At 33.2% G+C, this 19,197-nt stretch overlaps 7 protein-coding genes across 7 annotated transcripts; 4 read left to right on the top strand and 3 right to left on the bottom strand.

Moving 5' to 3' along the window:
• Positions 1-178: 178 nt before the first annotated feature.
• On the top strand, positions 179-1,219 carry SAPINGB_P001755 (uncharacterized protein; the record flags this gene model as incomplete). Its single annotated transcript, XM_031996475.1, has 1 exon — positions 179-1,219. One exon carries the CDS (start codon positions 179-181, stop codon positions 1,217-1,219), a length of 1,041 nt encoding a protein of 346 aa, XP_031852366.1.
• A 2,247-nt stretch (positions 1,220-3,466) lies between these two features.
• SAPINGB_P001754 (uncharacterized protein) lies at positions 3,467-4,678 on the top strand (the record flags this gene model as incomplete). Its single annotated transcript, XM_031996474.1, has 1 exon — positions 3,467-4,678. One exon carries the CDS (start codon positions 3,467-3,469, stop codon positions 4,676-4,678), a length of 1,212 nt encoding a protein of 403 aa, XP_031852365.1.
• A 52-nt stretch (positions 4,679-4,730) lies between these two features.
• Positions 4,731-6,839, bottom strand: SAPINGB_P001753 (uncharacterized protein; the record flags this gene model as incomplete). Its single annotated transcript, XM_031996473.1, has 3 exons — positions 4,731-6,628; positions 6,677-6,760; positions 6,833-6,839. The coding sequence occupies 3 exons, from the start codon at positions 6,837-6,839 to the stop codon at positions 4,731-4,733; spliced, it is 1,989 nt and encodes a 662-aa protein (XP_031852364.1).
• A 623-nt stretch (positions 6,840-7,462) lies between these two features.
• SAPINGB_P001752 (uncharacterized protein) lies at positions 7,463-8,629 on the bottom strand (the record flags this gene model as incomplete). The annotated part of the gene is made up of 2 exons (XM_031996472.1): positions 7,463-8,337; positions 8,386-8,629. The coding sequence occupies 2 exons, from the start codon at positions 8,627-8,629 to the stop codon at positions 7,463-7,465; spliced, it is 1,119 nt and encodes a 372-aa protein (XP_031852363.1).
• A 4,712-nt stretch (positions 8,630-13,341) lies between these two features.
• Positions 13,342-15,748, top strand: SAPINGB_P001751 (uncharacterized protein; the record flags this gene model as incomplete). Its single annotated transcript, XM_031996471.1, has 2 exons — positions 13,342-13,586; positions 13,645-15,748. The coding sequence occupies 2 exons, from the start codon at positions 13,342-13,344 to the stop codon at positions 15,746-15,748; spliced, it is 2,349 nt and encodes a 782-aa protein (XP_031852362.1).
• A 1,100-nt stretch (positions 15,749-16,848) lies between these two features.
• SAPINGB_P001750 (uncharacterized protein) lies at positions 16,849-17,383 on the top strand (the record flags this gene model as incomplete). The annotated part of the gene is made up of 2 exons (XM_031996470.1): positions 16,849-16,872; positions 17,141-17,383. The coding sequence occupies 2 exons, from the start codon at positions 16,849-16,851 to the stop codon at positions 17,381-17,383; spliced, it is 267 nt and encodes an 88-aa protein (XP_031852361.1).
• A 127-nt stretch (positions 17,384-17,510) lies between these two features.
• Positions 17,511-18,668, bottom strand: SAPINGB_P001749 (mitochondrial 54S ribosomal protein mL38; the record flags this gene model as incomplete). The annotated part of the gene is made up of 1 exon (XM_031996469.1): positions 17,511-18,668. One exon carries the CDS (start codon positions 18,666-18,668, stop codon positions 17,511-17,513), a length of 1,158 nt encoding a protein of 385 aa, XP_031852360.1.
• Positions 18,669-19,197: the final 529 nt, after the last annotated feature.

The following is a 19,197-nucleotide window of genomic DNA, read 5'->3' as shown; positions in this document are numbered from 1 at the left end:
TTGATTACACGTGATGTTCATAAAATTATTAGGTAATCATGAAAAGTTTTTTTTTTTTTTTGGCTAGTTCCGATTTCTATAAATTTTTTTTATTGTATTCTCTTTTATCCAAAAACATAAAACTTTTAGATAGAAGTCGTTTCAATTCGGACTTCAAACCAACAAACACTTAAATAAAATGGAAAACGAAGCAAACGGGATGTTTCCTATTGAAACATTTATGCTTAGTGTCAAACCTGATGAGCTGTCATCGGTTGCAGAATCAGTCGGAGAATCAGTTGTCAAAATTACTATGGCAGCCCTGGATCTCTCCTCTAGTGAAAGCTTAAAACCTACAGTTGTTAAAATAGTCACTAGAGCCGTTGCCGATGAAGATGAAGAAGATGAAGAAGATGAAGACGATGAAGACCCTACTTCAGAAGAAACTGCTATCGTTTGCACCTTATCTCCTAAATTCTGCCTGCAACAGAAACTTGATCTTTATCTTACCCCTAATGAATCTGTTTTTTTCACTGTTGAAGGCCCACATAAAGTTTCGATTACTGGTAACGTTGTTACTCATCCATTTGATGATGAGAATAGCGATGATGATGATGATGATTTTGATCCAGCTGATTATTTGGACAGAGAGGAGTATGATCTTTCCCCTGATGAGGATGAGTTAGATCTTTCTTCTGGAAGAATTGAGGAAATTGTCGAAGAAACTAAATCGACCAAAAAAGAATCAAAATCTAATAAGCGAGCTGCTGAAGATGGTGACTCTATAAAGAATAGCAAAGACGAAAAAGTCAAAAAACAAAAAAAAATTGAAGAAAAGAAAGTTGCTTTTTCAAAAGAACTGGAACAAGGGCCTACACCCAGTAAAGAGAAGGTTGAAAAATCCACTCTCAAGAAATTAGCTGGAGGTATCACTATTGAAGATAAAAAAGTTGGTTCAGGTCCTGTCGCTAAGAAAGGTAACAAGGTTAGTGTCAGATATATTGGAAAGCTTCAAAACGGTAAGACATTTGATTCAAATACATCTGGCAAACCATTTCAATTCAAACTTGGTGCAGGCCAAGTTATTAAAGGTTGGGATCTTGGTATTGCTGGGATGTCAGTTAAAGGTGAGCGCCGAATTGTTATCCCTGCTCCCATGGCGTATGGTACTCAAGCTTTACCTGGAATTCCTGCCAACAGTACTCTCATCTTTGATGTTAAAATGGTTTCTATTAAATAATACATCGCAAATTTATAAAAAATTACAAGTTCTTTAACATAAATTTTGCGATTTTATCACGTTTTCATCAAGATGATCACTTTAGATTAGATAATTGAAACCTCAAGTTTCCATAGCATTAAACCGTGTACAATCTTGTTGTGCTTTACTTAGCCCAAGTTATTATTACTATATTTAAACTTATAATATATATGTATATTTAAAAAATTGTGGTTTACAGCTTGTAGTTACTTGTGGGTATTTACGACAGAACATGCTTAATGAGCTGTGACTGTTAAGATTATTAATTACAAGTTACCCATGCTACTGTTAACGTTTTTTTTTTTCAAAAAATAGTGGCTCGCTACGCTCACATCTAGATGTGGTCGTAATTGGTGTAGCCGTATTTTCACTTTTGACAAGTGCTGGTAGATGGAAGTGAAGAATAGAAGTTGGTGTGAAATTTTTTTGCACGGTTGATAGGTGATAGAGGCATTTATGAGAACTAAAAGAGAACTATACATGCTTTCAGGAGATAATTTTTGTGAATTTTTGGGTTTACCCTAAAAATGTACAGTATCTCGAAGAAAGAGAAAAAGAACCGGATTAAGGGATTAAATAAACATAATAGGGCTGCTTAGAAGAAACCTATTTTTTTTTGTGAAATCTAAAGGAGAAAATTCATCTTCATCGTTAAAGGTTGGGCACCCATAGGATGAAAACATGAGCACGCGGTAGCGACAAATATTGAAGACAAGCCACATTTTTCATATTACTTTACAAAACCACATACTACTACAACATATTTGAATTAGGCAAAAATTAAAACTCACTAACACAAAGGAAGTTCTAAAGAACATTTTTTTTTTAGAAATCATTCAACTTAAAACACACCTTATCAGGAAATCAGAATATGGATACATTGTTGAGAGATCAAACAATTAATAGAAAATCTGCTAGACCTATCCAATTTATAATCTTTGCAGAGAACTATGCATTCTCCCGCTTCACATCAAGCTTGAAGATCTAGCCTGGAGGGCAGTCTAATGCCTCTCCGACACAAGAACGCACAGGGATAGCTCAGATAATCCCAGCACCCATCGAACAACATTTCTTGAAAGAGACTGGACAAAATAAATCACATAATCAGGGTTAATAGAATTAAAAACGGCGCAATTGTTTTTTTCTAGACCAAACGCCCTCACTCGATGGCAATTCGAACACGTTATTAAAAATACAAGGGCATTAAACAGCTCCTACAAACCCTGGTACAAAAGTATCCTTAAACAACCAAGTAGACACTGGAAATGAAAATTTACACCAGAAAGCTAGAGAAGGTCCCAGACACACTTTATAGCGTCATACAACATAGAACAAGACATTATGTTCACCATATCCAGAACCGAAGACAACATACAGTACCAGTCCCCATTATGTCGATCTAAATTAGAAACTTTCTTCCCCAGACGTATCATCACAGCATACGTATCATTTTCTACCAGACACCTCCTGCTCTGGAAACTCTTTTAACCTTTCCACGAACGAATCTTATGTCATAACCTTACAGATCGTCCAGACTGCAAGACTTGATTACCATGATAGATTTTATTAGACGCCGAGTTGCCGTTGCTTTTTTTTCTACGTTTAAACAACCTATTAGCCAACTTTTGGCAGAAAAAGAATCTTTTCAAAAATTACCATCAGTATTTATGCGCCTTCACATCTGGCACAATATATATTACGAAAATAAACAATTTCTGTAATTTGTTTTGTAGTACACTAGAAACTGGGCAGAAATTAATAGATTATGTAATTTCAAAAAAAAAAAAACTTAACAGGGTTTGATCATACCGTCTTTCATTTTGTTCTATGTTTTCTATTTTTATCCTTTTAAGGCTAAGTATCTATTTCAAACAAAAAAATCGGTTAGACTAAATGGATTCAAATAGTATAAATAATAACGAAGCATATGATGTATATACTGAGGTAGAAAAACTAATTTTATTTAGGGACCAAGTCATCAAAAATGATCAAGCTTCTACTTGGGAAAAATTAACATTTCGTGATCTAATAAAACTACCCTGTTCATTTCCTCGTTTTTCAAAAATTGAATCCGAATTATATCAGCTTAATGGTGGTACTCATTTTTCAGAAATTAAAAGTATATCTCAACAAGAATCTGCATTTAGGTTTCGTCGCTGGAAAATTGAGAAATCTCTCATTCAAAAGGGGTCATCTCGAAAACAATACCAAGACTTGAGTAAATCTATGGAAGGAAAATTTGGAAATTCAGGAAATGCATCTTATATTGAAACTTCTGCCGCTTTGAAACTTGCTCCTGGATGGGAAGAATTTTTAAAAGAAGATTTACAAAGTCCTGATTTTGAAATGCGATTGCTTGCTGCGAAATCATGTCTACCAGAAGCTACTGCGGTAATCAATAATAAACTTGACAATTCACTTATTTCACTTGACACTATCCAATTTGTCTACAAAAACGAATCTGATCAAGCAATAGTCAATAAACCGAGTGATTTCAGCTTAAAATTATCTCAAGAACAAAATTTTTCAGATGACGAAAAGGAATTGAAGGCTAGTTCAACAGAGCATAAGCTTAGAATGCAGCTAAAACAACGATTAGAAGAACGCCAACGTGAACGGAGGCGAGAACTAGAGGAAAAAAATATTTCCAACGAATTTAACATTGGTTCCTCAGATCTTGTTATAACTGAAGATAATGATGACCTCTACCAGCCTGACTTCGATTCTACTAAATCAATACGATCTGCTAATACATTTTTGAATCCTTCCTTTCCAGTTTATTCTGATAAAAGCCCGAATGCCCCTGAACAAAGCTTAGACGGTTTAAAATCTGTTTCCAATTCTAAGTCATTTGATTATACAGATTACGACGAAATAGATGCGTGCTATGATGTTGAACCCCAAATTTTTGAATCAAAAAGAAAATTATCTCGAGAAATTCAACCTCCACCACCACCTCCGCCACCACCTCCTCCTCCACCACCTCCGCCGCCACCTTTGTTAAATTTTATTTCGAAGCAGCCATCTACATCTCGTCAGTCATATGAAACCTTGAAAACGCATTCACATATATATGGTGATTATCATAATAAAATTTATAAAAACGATGATCAATCGTTTTTATACTCTTCCTTATATCAGCCCCATAATCAATCTTTCAGTAATGTCATACGGAACGAAGAGTCTTTAGCGGAGAATTTGCAAACATTTGAGCAATTGCAATATTCTATTGATACAACACACTTGCCGAATCACACTTACCCAAATTCTCGCGTTTCTTCGACGGAGTCATTACCACCTAACTCTTCTACTTTTTATGTCAATAACCGTTCTGAGGTTCAAAATTACATGCGTCTTAATACTCAACTTTTAAACAGAAACAATAGCACATATGGTAATAATTCTAATTACAGGGAAGATAAAGGTTATAATATATAAATTGTAATTTTAATTACTTTTTTTGGAACTTAGTTAGGGAAAATGAATTTATTCAAGATTTAAAAAGAGATTTAAGTTTCCCCTTTTTCTTCTCCTTTTCGTGTTTGGGAGGTTCAACGGAGGAACTGATGGTAGATATGGGCTTTGCAACTGAAGGAAATGTATTTTCACGAGGTGTGGGCTTTGTAATTGGAGAAGATATAGATGGTTTTTGACGATCTGATTCGAGAAGAAAGTTAGGGGCAGATTCGGCAATTTTCTTATCTTCTTCTAAATTGAGTGAAGGCCGAGGTTTGGACAAGTTCAAAAGTGAAGTCAAAAACTGACGAGGTGCAATAATATCATTTCCGCCAATAATTATCTCGCGATTATAGATTTTTGATAATTCATAAGTTGCTTTGGCTTCTGATGCCGTAATTCCACCAGCAACAAAAATGAAAATCCTTTGTTTTGCTGGCTGGGCTGTAGGGTTAAGAGCCCATACAGCACGCTGATGTGTATTGCGTAACGAATTGATTCCAACAGCAGCAGCAGCAGATTCTTCCTCGTTAATAGGCTGTTCTTTGGTATAAGGAAACAGATCAGCGGATAGTTTTCCCGTTAAAAGTTGATCAATTACATTATAGATGCCGCAAACATATCGAGAAGTCATATAACCTTTTGTATTCATTGAATGAAACCTATGAGAAAGATCACTCTTCGACAGTTTTATTTTGGAAGAAGCTTTAATTGTAGGCGCGCCAATTTTGGTGTAATTACGAATAATTTGAATGTCATCATTAGATAAACCACAATGTTGCTGAAGTCTCTGGTAATCTGCTTCAACCAATCCATGTCTGAAAATCGCATATAGCAATATTAGACGCACACGGTCCATGTGATCCAGTCGTTCATCAGCTAGCACAGCCACAAAATCATCTGTAATTGTTTTTGGTTTTGTACCATCTTCAGAAAATCCAGTAGCTAGTGTTTGCTCAACAACTGAAACACTTTTAAGATCTTTAGTTTCAATTTTAGTCATACACCCACTGGCAATATCCAAATGCATTGTATAACGATCTCTATCCTCTTTAAACCCAGGAAGAGAAAATATCATGTCTTTTAAGTCGCCTACTGTGACGTTGGTATCTTGGTTGACAAAATGAGGATTATCCTTTAATAATTTTTGTACTTTTTCTGTAAATTTACTGCTAACATCAGCAATATGTTCATGGCGTAAAGATACCCAATCGGGATCTTTCTCACTGACTTTTCCCTCTAATGGTTTTGACTTGCCATCATCCTTTTTTTGGGTACTATACATTACTTTATTCCAGTTTTTAAACTCTAGAAGATCGTATGCTAATGCCTGATATGTGAAGTCATGAATTATGGGAGAAATAAAATCAATTGAACGATCCATAATAAGCAAAATGCTAGGGAGTCGACCTGGAGAATTATCAGGAAAATTTTCATGATTTCCCGCATATAGATCAATTTGGTTTTGAAATTTTTGGGCAATAATATGAGATAAGGAGTATGCCTCATAGTTTGGTTTATCAGGGTTGTAAAATCGAACAATGGGATATTCACCTAATGCGGTACATGCTGAAACAAGTTGTAAGGCAATCTTGTCAATTGTCGAAGTTACTAAATCATGACATTCACTGCTATATAGCTTTTCTAACGAACGTGGATCATTAAGAGTATATACTTGACTCTCTAACGGTCTAAAGTCCAAATAAGCATCTTCTATTCGACGTAAGTATTTACCCGCATTACTGTTTTTCAATTTATGGACAACAATAGAAGGAACTGGTGGAAGAAAAAAAACATGACATGCAGAATAACGACATGGAATACAAGTGAAGTCGGCAGCAATACAATTAACATTATAAATAGTCGGCTTTATTAAATACACAGCTTCAAGACTTGACTGAGATTGACGTTTTGAATCTAAAATTTCAATGCCTATAAAACAATTAGAAAAAAAATCAAATAACCAAGCTTATGACATACTTGCAATGTTATGCTTAATAAGTAATTCATTATCATCTACAACGTCACGAACTAGACTCGACGTGTAATTGTCTAAAATAAGAACTTTATACTGATTGTTTAATGTTAAAAACAATTATTTTTGAAAAAATATTTTAAAAAGAAATAATTGAATACCTTGCATTCAGGATTGACTGAATCTAAAAGACTATATAGGGCTAAAATATTTCAGTTAGTGTTAAAGAGACAAGAAGTAAAGAAAATACCTTTTTTGTAATATTCTATCATTGACGCAACATTGGCCATTTTGGAACCTTACAATGAAAAAAAAAAACCAAGTGAACAATAAAATTTAACGGTTAAGATACTTTTCTCGTTCTAATATGTTAAGTTATTAATTATAATTATCTTGATGGTCGGTGACAATACCAAAAGATTGACAAATTAATAGCTTTTCGTACCGTTCATAAATTAATAAAACGCCCTAACCCTATTTTGCTTTTATATAGTTTTCTAACTTAAAAATTCATAATCCTAATTGTAACTGATTATGTAATTAAGTTTCATACAGCAATAGGGTGCAAGCGATGGTTGCGTATTTACCTCAAATCCTGTTACTGTATTGTATTAGATTAAATTTGCTTTGCTTCATAATCAGCGATACCATCAGTCATAAAACTATTGAAGAACAGGTAATTATTATTAGATCTAATAATAAATTATAAAAATAGGGGTTTTATATTGTAACCAATAATGGATATGCTATATATACTATAATATAAAAACGATATTCATTTAATTATGTATTTATCCATATAGAATAGAGTCGAACTCTGCACGTAGTCTGTCTCTCCCGACCGATTCTTCAGAATCGAGTTCTCGTAAAGAAAGCTCTATTTCAGCAACATTGTTTTCAGCAACCACTTGCTTTTGACTGTCAGCTACTCTTCTTCGTTTGAGATTTGTGCGACCTGCTATCGGGACAAACAACGCCATACCAGGATTTTGTTCAGCACTATTTGAAGAAAAATTTACTGAAATATCATCGAACTGGTTTGAATGCTGAATTAATTCCATTTCGTAATCACGAAGATGCTTAAATTTATAAATGGGCCGCTCAGCTTCATTTTCTGAGTCATTTTTTTCAAGGTTATCATTAGGGTCATCAAGTTTTCTTTTTAAATCACGAGCATCAAATTCATTTGGAACAAAGAATGACATCCATTCATCTGTTTCTAAAGATGTTGGACGAAATAAAGATGTAGAGAGACACACATCCGATTGTTTTTCTCTCAAGTGGCTAAGTGATGCGGAATTGACCATCTTTACTGATAAGTATGTTAGATCAAGCTGTTTGAAATCAGGAAGTAAAGAAAAAGATTCCAATGGCTTAAGAGCTTTATTTTTAGGGTGTCTGATTGTTTCCAATGGTCTGTTAGATATTTCGAAAGTGTCTTCAACAGCCCTTAATTGGGCTTCAGGATCCACGACTGTAAGCGATACCTTTTTATTAACAGATTTATCAACTTTTTGTCGTACTACTTCAGATGATATATACTCTGTTCTTCTCAGAAACGAGACATTTGGTTGGCCGCGAACACCTGAAGAGCTACCTGTAGGATCTTTTAACAAAACAGTATCTTTGGGATCTAATGGAGGTAACGGATCCAAAGGATAACAACCTGTCACAGATTAGTAAATTTCCAATAGCTTTTACAAAAAAGACATACCACTTTCATCTTCACGGTCAAAAATGCCAGGAACTATCGTCATATCTAAAGGCATTCCAAGATCCATATCAAGATCCACATTTGGTACTTGTTTTCTTACAAGATCGGACAAAAACGCCCAAGATGTTAACTTTTGAATATTTATAGGAACATCCAATAACTTTGGAGGACAAGGTGGAGGTGGAAGATCATTGACATATCTGACTCTTGCAATATAATCCTGTCTTTTACTAGTGGTCATCATAAAACTAGATTTTAATTATTTCAGTAAACTAAAAAAAAATTAGAACTGGCCTAGAATTCATTTTCCAATAAAAATAAACGTACATTTATCGTATATAATAATACAAATGTAGTTTGTATTCGAAACTAATATATATTAGTTCCTTTTGGAAAATACTAGTTCTGTGTAATTAATTGTTAAATTTGTTGTTATTTTAGCACTTCTGTTAACAGATATTACTTGATTTTGTATTAAAAAGGTTATTAAGGGGTAAACTTTTCAATTGATGTCCAACATTTGTTTGTAACAATTTGTAACAAAAATTCACTATAAACTTCAAAATTGTCACACTTTAGATAGTAAATATAATTGACTCTACAAATACAATAATAATATTATTGTATCATAATAAGTTTTATCAGTAATAAATTAATGATTGATTAATGTTCTCTAGTCAATAAATCTTACTAGACGCTTTTGTTAAATTTTAACATTAATTTTAAGCATTAAAATTTCAAAAAAAAAAAAATTAAGAAATAAAAATTACAATGGAATTTAACTGGGATACTCGAAATGAATTTAATGATTATAATCTGAATAGTTTAAAAATTTCTGCCCTTTCCAAAGAAATCCAGAAAAATTCACGAAGCCTTTATAACCGAATTCAATCTATTATAAGCGATTCAGAGTTTGTCAAATTTGTTTCTGATATCTATCCGCAATTCCCTCTCGTGGGTAAGTGCTGACTGCTCTTCATTTATTATTATTATTATTATTATTATTATATTAATGCACAACTCAAAATTACACCGAAGCCAATGAAAGATGTGGAAGATGGTATATTCCTCCTTCTTTAATTTACGAATCTGTTTATTTTAAAAGCACTGATGGCCATACAAATCAATGGGATTTTTCAACTAGACGCCTAAATCTTCACATTATGGAAATCCTTAATTCTAAAAACGGGTAAGTTTATTTCAGTTGTTTATTAGAAGAATGTAATTAAACCTTTATCAAGAATTATTATTGTAGATAGCACACGGAGAGGAAAAAAAATGCCAGATTCATTTTCAAAAACAGTCCCTATTTGGTGCTGTATATTGAATAACGCCATTTTCAACGATGCCACATTATTCCTTCCAAATAACACCATCGCAGACAGTGAAAAACATCAAATTATAGAACGAGTTCCCATTTTCACGGAAAAACTTATTAAAAGCGGTGCATTAGAACTGTCTGATGCTAATGGAGTAATTATGCGTTCTAAAATTAAGAAGAAGCTACTTCCTTTATGGATATCTCCTGACTCAATTGATTCTTTTGATGCGTCTTACTTAGATGAAATTAAGGAACAATTTTATCCAATAATATGCTGTACAGCTTCAAGCATTACCCAGGATAATACGGATTATAGAAATGGATACACCTATGTACAGGGAGCAGCAGATGACCATGAAGAGTGGGCCATACCTGAGTTTACACCTAACTTACTTTGGAACAATATCGAACAACTAGGGCAATTGAATTTAAATGATGAAGAATTGTTATCATCGATTAAATCAATAACTATAAGCAATGATTCGAACAAACATACTATTTTTGATAATGTATCTCAGTTTATCTCATTTATACCACCATCAAGATTTGCATTAAGTTCAGCACGCGATATTTTATCACTTAAGTTAAGCCCTGAAAAGTTTTCAGTTGTAATAAATCTATCCGAAGATAATCAAAGACTACCTTTAATGTCGGAAAAAGTAAATTTAGTACAAATTCCTATTTCAAAAGGGAAGAAGGGATCCAAACAATTGAGAGTGCGTCTCTCTGATATAGTCACATCTTTTTCCAAATTTGTAATTCAAAATGATATTCCGAACACATTAATATTGTGTGATACAGGAACAGACATATCGGTTGGAGTTTGTTTAGCGCTTATTAGTTTATTCCCGCCCCCAAAATTTAAAAAGGCATTGGACAAAGATACAATTAGGCAACGACTGGTTCTTATATCTTCCTTCAGAAAAGTCAACCCAAGTAGAACCACTTTGAATGCTGTAAATACATTTCTTATGTCTTAATATACGTTTTTTATTAATATCTTGGTCGCATATGTGTTCTAAAACAATCTTCAGCATGTGTCGTTTCTTGAGTTAAAAGAATAGATGCTTTATTCCCTGCTTTATCGCCAAGCTCCTCAAAAAGGGCTTGTTTTTTTCGAATTGATTCACTATCAAAATATTTTATTTTTGGTTCATTAGTTGTGTCATAAGATCCTGTCGAAAGCTGATTTTCAATACTGGTGTGTATTTCTTCCTGATGAAATGATCCAGTAGAGCTAGATAATGTTGAAATATGAGACCTTCCTACAAGTTTTTTTTTTTTGTGAGGACTTATTCGATTATTTGAAATTTCGAGGTCGTTCTCCATTGTTTTTGAAGTGATAATATGGGCCCATTCAGCTGATTCAGTTACTGTATGATTTCTGTCCATTTTGCAACTAGAGTGATCCTGAAAACTGCTTTGAAAGTTTATTGTAGATTTTGGGATTGTAATTAAATCAAGTTTTGGTAAATTATTAAAAAAAATACATCCTTTTGGTATTGATTTTACTTTCCCAGTTTTAGCACATTCCCATAACCATAACGAATCAACTATCGGTATATTCCATTCATAAGCATATCGCTCTTTTTTAGAACCTGGCATGCTTACCAAGATATCAACATCTGGAGTAAAAATTTCGTGATAATCTGCCCCCAAAATTTTAATTAAACGTTCGATATGTGGTAAATCTGATCCTGTGAAACCACTAATCGATATTTTTAAATTCTTAAACTCAATCAGGTTTCTATACTCACAATAGTGTCCCCATTCATCATGTATCAACTTCTTCTTGCAAAGAGAACGCTCAATAAACCACTCAGTTAATACTAAAACCGAATCAGACAAATTGGTTAAATTTGGTTTTTTTAAAGGTTCCAGGTAAGAATAAATGATAAAGTGAGTTAAATTTGAATCAGTAAAATGACCAATAACCCCTCCTTGAGACTCAATCACCTTTCGTAAAATGGTACTATGATTAGAATCGAATCCACAAAGATAGAAGACACATCCATGAAATATAAGTCTTTGCAACCTGTCAGGCTTTTGAAGTAATTGTTCACTATTACTAATTATGCCATCAATCTCTGACTTATTCCTATTACATACAAAGTCTGTCATCCGTTTTTTTTTTGAATTTATATCATGCCATTGTTGCTCTGCATCTGAATGTTTTTTTTTTTGAGATATATGGGCAAGCTTTAAATGATTATCCCATTCTTTATTCATAGCTTTTCTTTTCAAAGAAGCTATCGGTTTCTGTGACGCCTGACCTTCATTATGATCAGCTAAAGAAACATAATTTTGAATTTTGAATTTTCGATATGAAGGCGATGAATCAGATTTATTTAATAAAAGGTATTCACCAGTTGGTAAAGGTGCATAAGCAGAAACAGAATCTCGAACCCAATCAATGTTGACAATAGGTATCCCCCATTTTTGGGCGTATTCACATTTCTTACCCTCCAAACAAGAAGAAACAAGGACATTCACACTTTTATGAAGGTCCTGTGACACGTATCCACCGTTATTTAGAATTATCTTACCGTAATAATTTCTCTGAGAAGATTCTGGACAAATGTTAGTAATGTAATTAAAAAAATAAATAGTGGCCATACCAATGTTTGTGAAACAAATTTGTTGATCTGAAAAAGGTTTAAGCATACCATCACGAATTTCGTGTTCAAGATTTATTTCATCTCCCCTTTTCCATTTTTTATATAATAACTCAATAAAATCATGCTTTAGCAAAATAACGTCTTTACGTTTTGAAATAGAATATAAATATTTATTCGAGCCTTGAGTAAAAACAATAAGGTATTTAGTCGAAGAATCCAAATCAGAGTTTAATACACCTCCCATTGCCTTAATCATTGATACTAAGTTCAACTATATGTATTAATATATTAATGAGTGCTACCTTATTGAAAATAAGCGATTTAACTTACTTTAGAATCCTTTTCTCTTGAGGATTTATGTCCCGTGGTAGTAAAGGCCATGCCTTTTAAAAGAATAGCATCAGATTTCTCTCCCATTTCAAATTTAAATATAGAGTACTATTAAAATTGAAAAAATATAAAGTTACTAAATAACAATATATTTGTTAACCATATTTATGTATTAGATTTGTTTTTAGGTTATTAATAAGTTGAATGAAGGATAAGAGTCAAAATACTAAACTTGACAATAATAATAATATTTATTATTTATATAAATAAATAATCAGATCGGTTTCCAAATACATCACGTGAAAATAGGGCTCTAATCATGAAGTCAATTTTAGATTGACTAAGTTAATGTTTTTCAAAACTATATAATATATTCTATGTATGTATATATATTATTAATTTCTACTCCGTTTCTACTGTACTACACTACATACTTCTTTAGCTTTTTACAGTTTTATAACTAATTAGTTAATTGTTGTACTTTTCAAATAACGCGCATGTGTAATAGCAGAGTCTATTAATTTGCACGTGACCTGACAATTAGAAAAGAATCAATTTGCAAGCCTAAAAAAATTCAGTTATTATTACACATTTATTTTTGTTTTCCTCCTCCTATTTCCCTTTCAAATTTATTTTGTACACTTTTACCCAAGTATTACTGTTAATTGCGAGTTCTAGTTTTTTAAGATGGACAAAATACCTTTTCTATCAAGATCAAATAATCACAACCCATATGCTCAAGGATCTCAGACAAGCCTTTCTCAACAGGCTCCAGTTTATCCCCAAAGAAACACGGTTCCTGGTGTAGGGTTTTTTATAACAAATGCCCCTGATGAGACTTTTGTTATGGACAACGTTGCTGCTGTTTCACCAGGTTTATTTAAAGATGGACAAACCGTTATTATTGACAGAAAATGTGTCTTGACAGTGAGGTATGCTTTTATATATAAATATGCTTCTTCAATGCGTTCTAATGTATATATTTTAAAGGAATACCTCTAAAATACCACCAAACCACATAGGTATAGGTGGTGTTGTTCGTGAATGGGGAAAGTTCAGCTACCAACAACAAGTTTCTGTTGAACCATTTGATATATTTTCTTCAGGAAACGGCCGTGTTTATTTAGGAACTTTGGATCTTGAAATTGACTTCTTAACTAAAAGTAAAGCAACTGATAAACCGTATGAACAAACTGAACTTTCCAAGAGATACCTCACTCTCTTTAAGAATCAAATTTTTGCTGCTGGACAACGTTTACTTTTAGAATTAAGTGGAATTAAGTTTTTAATCACGGTTTTAGCGACTGGTGTTATTGATTTGGGTAAACCTGACGGCCAACATGGGACAAAAAATGGTAGGGGTATTTTGACTGATCAAACTCAAATTACTTTTTTCAAAGCAAAAAATGGATTGATAAACATTAAACAATCCGGTGATAGACCTCGTGCCAACGCTATTCTTCAACCCAGTTTTAAGTTTGAAGATATGGGCATTGGTGGATTGGATGAAGAGTTCAGTACCATTTTTAGACGTGCTTTTGCGTCACGTATATACCCACCAAGCGATATTGAGAAGCTTGGAATCAAACATGTGAAAGGCATGCTTTTATATGGCCCACCAGGAACAGGAAAAACATTGATTGCAAGACAAATTGGTAAAATGCTTAATGCTAGAGAGCCAAAAATTGTGAATGGTCCTGAGATGTTAAATAAATATGTTGGCGGTTCGGAAGAAAATATACGCAAACTATTCAAAGATGCAGAGACTGAATACAAGGAAAAGGGGGATGAATCATCATTACACATTATTATTTTTGATGAGTTGGATGCTGTTTTTAAGCAGCGTGGAAGCCGTGGCGATGGAACAGGCGTTGGAGATAACGTGGTCAACCAACTACTCGCTAAGATGGATGGTGTTGATCAGCTCAACAATATCTTGGTAATTGGCATGACCAACCGCAAGGATTTGATTGATTCTGCATTATTAAGACCCGGACGTTTTGAGGTTCAACTTGAAATTTCGTTACCTGATGAAGCAGGAAGACGCCAAATTTTTCGTATCCACACTGCAAAAATGTCTAAAGAGGGCATGCTGGATAAGAACGTTAGTCTGGATGAGCTCGCAGCCAAAACAAAAAACTTTTCAGGTGCTGAAATCGAAGGTTTGGTTAAAAGTGCTGCGTCTTTTGCTTTAAATCGTAACATTAAATTTGATCCTAAGACAGGAGTTACATTTAATAGTAAAAATGGTGTTAAAGTTACTCGAGAAGATTTCATGCATGCACTCGAAGAAACCAAGCCTGCTTTTGGCGTTAATGAAGATGAGCTTGAAAAGTTTCTTCGAGGCGGAATTATAAAATATTCTTCTCGTGTCAACAACATTTTAGAGGAAGGTGAATCAATTATTAGGGCCAGTCAAAGTGAGCAATTTCCCCTTACATCGGTTCTTATCTATGGCCCTCCTAAATCTGGAAAATCAGCTCTTGCAGCTTCAATTGCTTTATCTTCTGGATTTCCTTTTATTCGTATGATTTCTACACGAGCCATGATTGGTATGACTGAACAAAACAGAATTCAATATATTAGTAACATGTTTAATGATAGTTACAGATCCACTCAAAATGTTCTGGTTATTGATCAAATTGAAGACATCATTGAATGGGTTAACGTTGGTCCTAGATTTTCGAATGCTGTACTACATTGTTTGAAAACCTATTTAAGTAATCTCCCACCAGATGGCCGCCGATTGGTGGTTTTGGTTACGACCCGACACAGAAATGTTCTTGAACAGCTCGACATAATTAGTAGCTTTAACAAGGAGGTCTATGTCCCTAATGTTTCCTCCATAGGAGAGCTGACTAATATCCTTGAACAGCTTAACTTTCTTGATCCTGATTCCAGACAAAGTGCACTTAAACAAATTCAAAGTCAAACAAATTCCAATGTTTTAGGAATGGGAATTAAAGATATTTTGTTTAATATTGAATCAAGTCGCTTAAGTCATAAGTCAGAACTTGATGAATTTGTTAAACTTACTGTCAATGATATCTGTAACCAACCAGGTAGATCTACAACTGGGGGATTTGAATTTTAATATTTAAGACAATATATACTGATAAAACTTATAACTTTAACATAATTTTATTCACTTCCACCGGAGAACAATAGCAAAAGAACCAATGGAATAAGATAAATGCCGTATTTTTGCAAAAATGTTTTATTTTCCTAAATTAAATAATTGTTAGATGTTTCTTAAAATTAAAATTAAACGAGCTTACCTCTTGTTCAGGAATCTTATCGTCCACCAATTTAATAGGCTGTTTCAACTCAGGCAAAGGGCCATCAAGAGTCCCACGAATAACACGTATTTCAATATCTTTATCATTATTGGATTCAATAAAATTTAAATTTGTGACATCCCCATCTTCGGTCAAATATAAAGTTATTATACCAGAATACTTCTTTAGTTCGCTTTTTTTCTGTTCAATGTTAGTTACAGTTATTCATGGTAAAATTTACATATACTCACAGATGTCAAACACTTGAACTGATTCAATTCATTTTGAAATCCGAAGCATCCGCTGCTATATGGGAAATTATTAAGCCTATTCAGAGACCCTAAACTCTTTGAAAAAAGTGTATCATATTCTATAGAACCGAATTCATATAGCTGTTTAGTATCCTGTTGTTGAAAATACAATATAATTGACTTTCTGCTTTCCGAATTAGATGACGAAGCAGAGCAAAATCGAAGTATATTTATAACAATTAATAATAAGAATAATGGAGTTTTCATTGCTTCCAATTGATTTTAAATGTGTTGGTGTCGATAATTGCAACACGTCCGCCTTTTGATGTGTTCTTTAGTGAATTAATGTATTAAACAGATTCTCTTAAGAATGACAGCACCAACTATGTATATAATAAAGTCTTGTAACATATTGTTACAATTTTTCTTAGGTGTAATAAAATTCCTCTTTTATCGTACTTAATCTACCAAGAATTTCATAGAGTAGATGAATTGATATTATTTAATAATAAGCATAATGCTTACATAAAAATAAGTTAAATGGACCTTCCCCAGCGTTTTAAATTCTTCAAAAAAAATTTGGTGCCCAAGTTATTTACATGTTTTTTTACTAGACTTCTTCTCCCACTTTATAGCAACACCAACAAGAAAATTTAATCACAATTATGTCTACTGCTCCTATTTTTAATGTAAGTTATATAATTATATAATTATACAATTATATAGAGGATGATTTTTTTTTTTTTTTTTTTTTGAAATAGTTAATAAACTACTTTTAAATTCTCAGAATTTGGAAATTTCACGTAACATTAATTTACGACATATTATTGGATAGAGCTGAAATTCCTAGGATATTACTGGAACTTCATATACAAACACCCCAAGTGTTTAGTAACTAATTTAAATGAAAACAAATTCTTCAGAATCGAATTTAAACTAATTATTATTTCAATATAGGTCTTTCGATGGGGCGCTCTTGCGTCTGGCGTCGTCTACGGATTTTTCCATAACATTACTCTTTCAAATCAGGCTGCTGAAAAGAAGGCTTCTGCTGAGTATGCCCACAAGGAGGATTTAATCAAACAAGCTAAGGCTAAATATGCCGAGCTACACCCAAAACCTGTTTCCAAAGATGGCGCTGTCGATTTTGAGGATCCCAATTTTGACCTTGCTGATTACATTTCTAAAGCTCTCGCTTAACTATTTTTAAATACATAATAATTTATGACCACTTAAAATGAGATCTGTATATTGTAACTTTAATGAAAATATATTACAAGTTTTTTTACCTATTTACATATATGATAATTTAGATCAGGCACAATAATTATTGTCTAGTTCTCGTGAAAACTCTACCAGACTGTAAGCCATATTTCTCCCGTACCTTTTCTGTTGATCTATCAAAGTGACAACGCCACAGATGAGCACCAACAGCCGTTAAGTTCAATTGAGAAGAAAAGTCTCTAATCTTGAAATTTTCTCTAGAAACAAGATTATTAGGGATAGATTTAATATCTATCTTTTCATTTTGGCGGTACACCCAAACAGAATAACGATGATTGCCGGTATTTTTTTCGGGAATGGGAGGAATGTAAGTTAAAAGTTCATCAGACTTCTCTAATTCAACAACAGGTTCACTTAAAGATAATGGTATATTAGAAACAGCCCAATGCAAAGTTGTTGTATAGGAATCATTTTCAAGATCAGGTGTATCAGGGTCGACAATAACAACAGTGTATAAACAATCCTGAGCGACTTCTTCAAACTCCTGAATTTCTAAATAAGGAGGGCGAGAGCATACAACTGAAGGAAGCATAGCACCTGGCGTAACATATTTGTTGACATAACCAGGAAATTGAAGTTTAACTTGGACTTTGGGATCAAGTGTAGGCTCAGTATCAGGAATCACCGATAAAGACTCCAAACGTTGCATCAGGACCAAAAGATCATAATTAAGCCATTCATGTTTTGCAAGATGACGATAAACTGGTTGTTCCCAGTCGATTTGGCCAATTTTGTAATTATATTGAACCTCAGGGTTGTCAATTTCGGCACTAATCAATGTTTTCGAAAGCTCTGATTTGAGATACTTGACCGACTCTAAATCAGTTTGAGGAGTTGAGCAAATTTGTTGCTTTAGATCTGTAGCTTTTGAATACAATTTTTGCTGATGTTCTTGTAAAATGTTGTAAGCAAGAGGGAACACCTCATCAAGACCAATGGGGGTTGTATAGCGAGCCCTGCTAGTTCTTGATTTTAAAGATGGAGGACCTGAAAATTCCTTGTAACCTTGAAGAACCGCCTTTCTCATCTTCGGGTTTTTAATAGTGAAAGATGAAGGCTTAGTTTCACCAACAGAAGCATCATGGGATCTCATCTGTTCTTCTGCTACATTTTGGAAAAGAAAAGCAGACACACCAAAAAATCGAAAACCCAAGAGTCCGTTTTGAACCCTTGGAATGAACTTCTTTGATATCTGAAGCATAATGGGTACTTAATTGTAGAGGTAGGTTAAACAGATTTAAAATTTTTTTAAAAGGGTAAGTTGGTTGAAAATATTAAAAATTTTTTTGATTCGCTAGACTTTATCTATCAATAATCACGTGATATATATTACATAAAATTATAGATGTAACTTAATAATGTACCAAGTCTATTCAGAAATCAAAAATCAAAAAAACCAAAAAATTCTACACTTTACAAGAAAAATAAAACAAAACAAAACAAAACAAAACAAAGACTAAATCCATAAATATCAATGTTAAAATATTATATCCTTTTCGTTATATTATTGCATAATGCATTTTCACACATATTTTTATATGATAATTTAAAACCCGAATACCTGATAGAGATTAGTGCTGATGAAAATATTGTAGAAAATGACAATTTTATTCAAGAAGAGATAATTCTGAAGAATCAATCATATTCATGTCTTATTCCATTAGTCTCAAGTAATGAAAGTTCAATTTTAGATTTAATTCATTCGCCGGAATTTGACAGAAACATATTAC

The sequence above is a fragment of the Magnusiomyces paraingens genome, assembly GCF_902498895.1.
Source record: "Magnusiomyces paraingens strain CBS 517.90 genome assembly, contig: contig2, whole genome shotgun sequence".
In the NCBI taxonomy this organism is placed as follows: domain Eukaryota; kingdom Fungi; phylum Ascomycota; class Dipodascomycetes; order Dipodascales; family Dipodascaceae; genus Magnusiomyces; species Magnusiomyces paraingens.
Note: the sequence above shows the minus strand (reverse complement) of the source record. Positions and strands in the feature narration are given on the sequence as shown.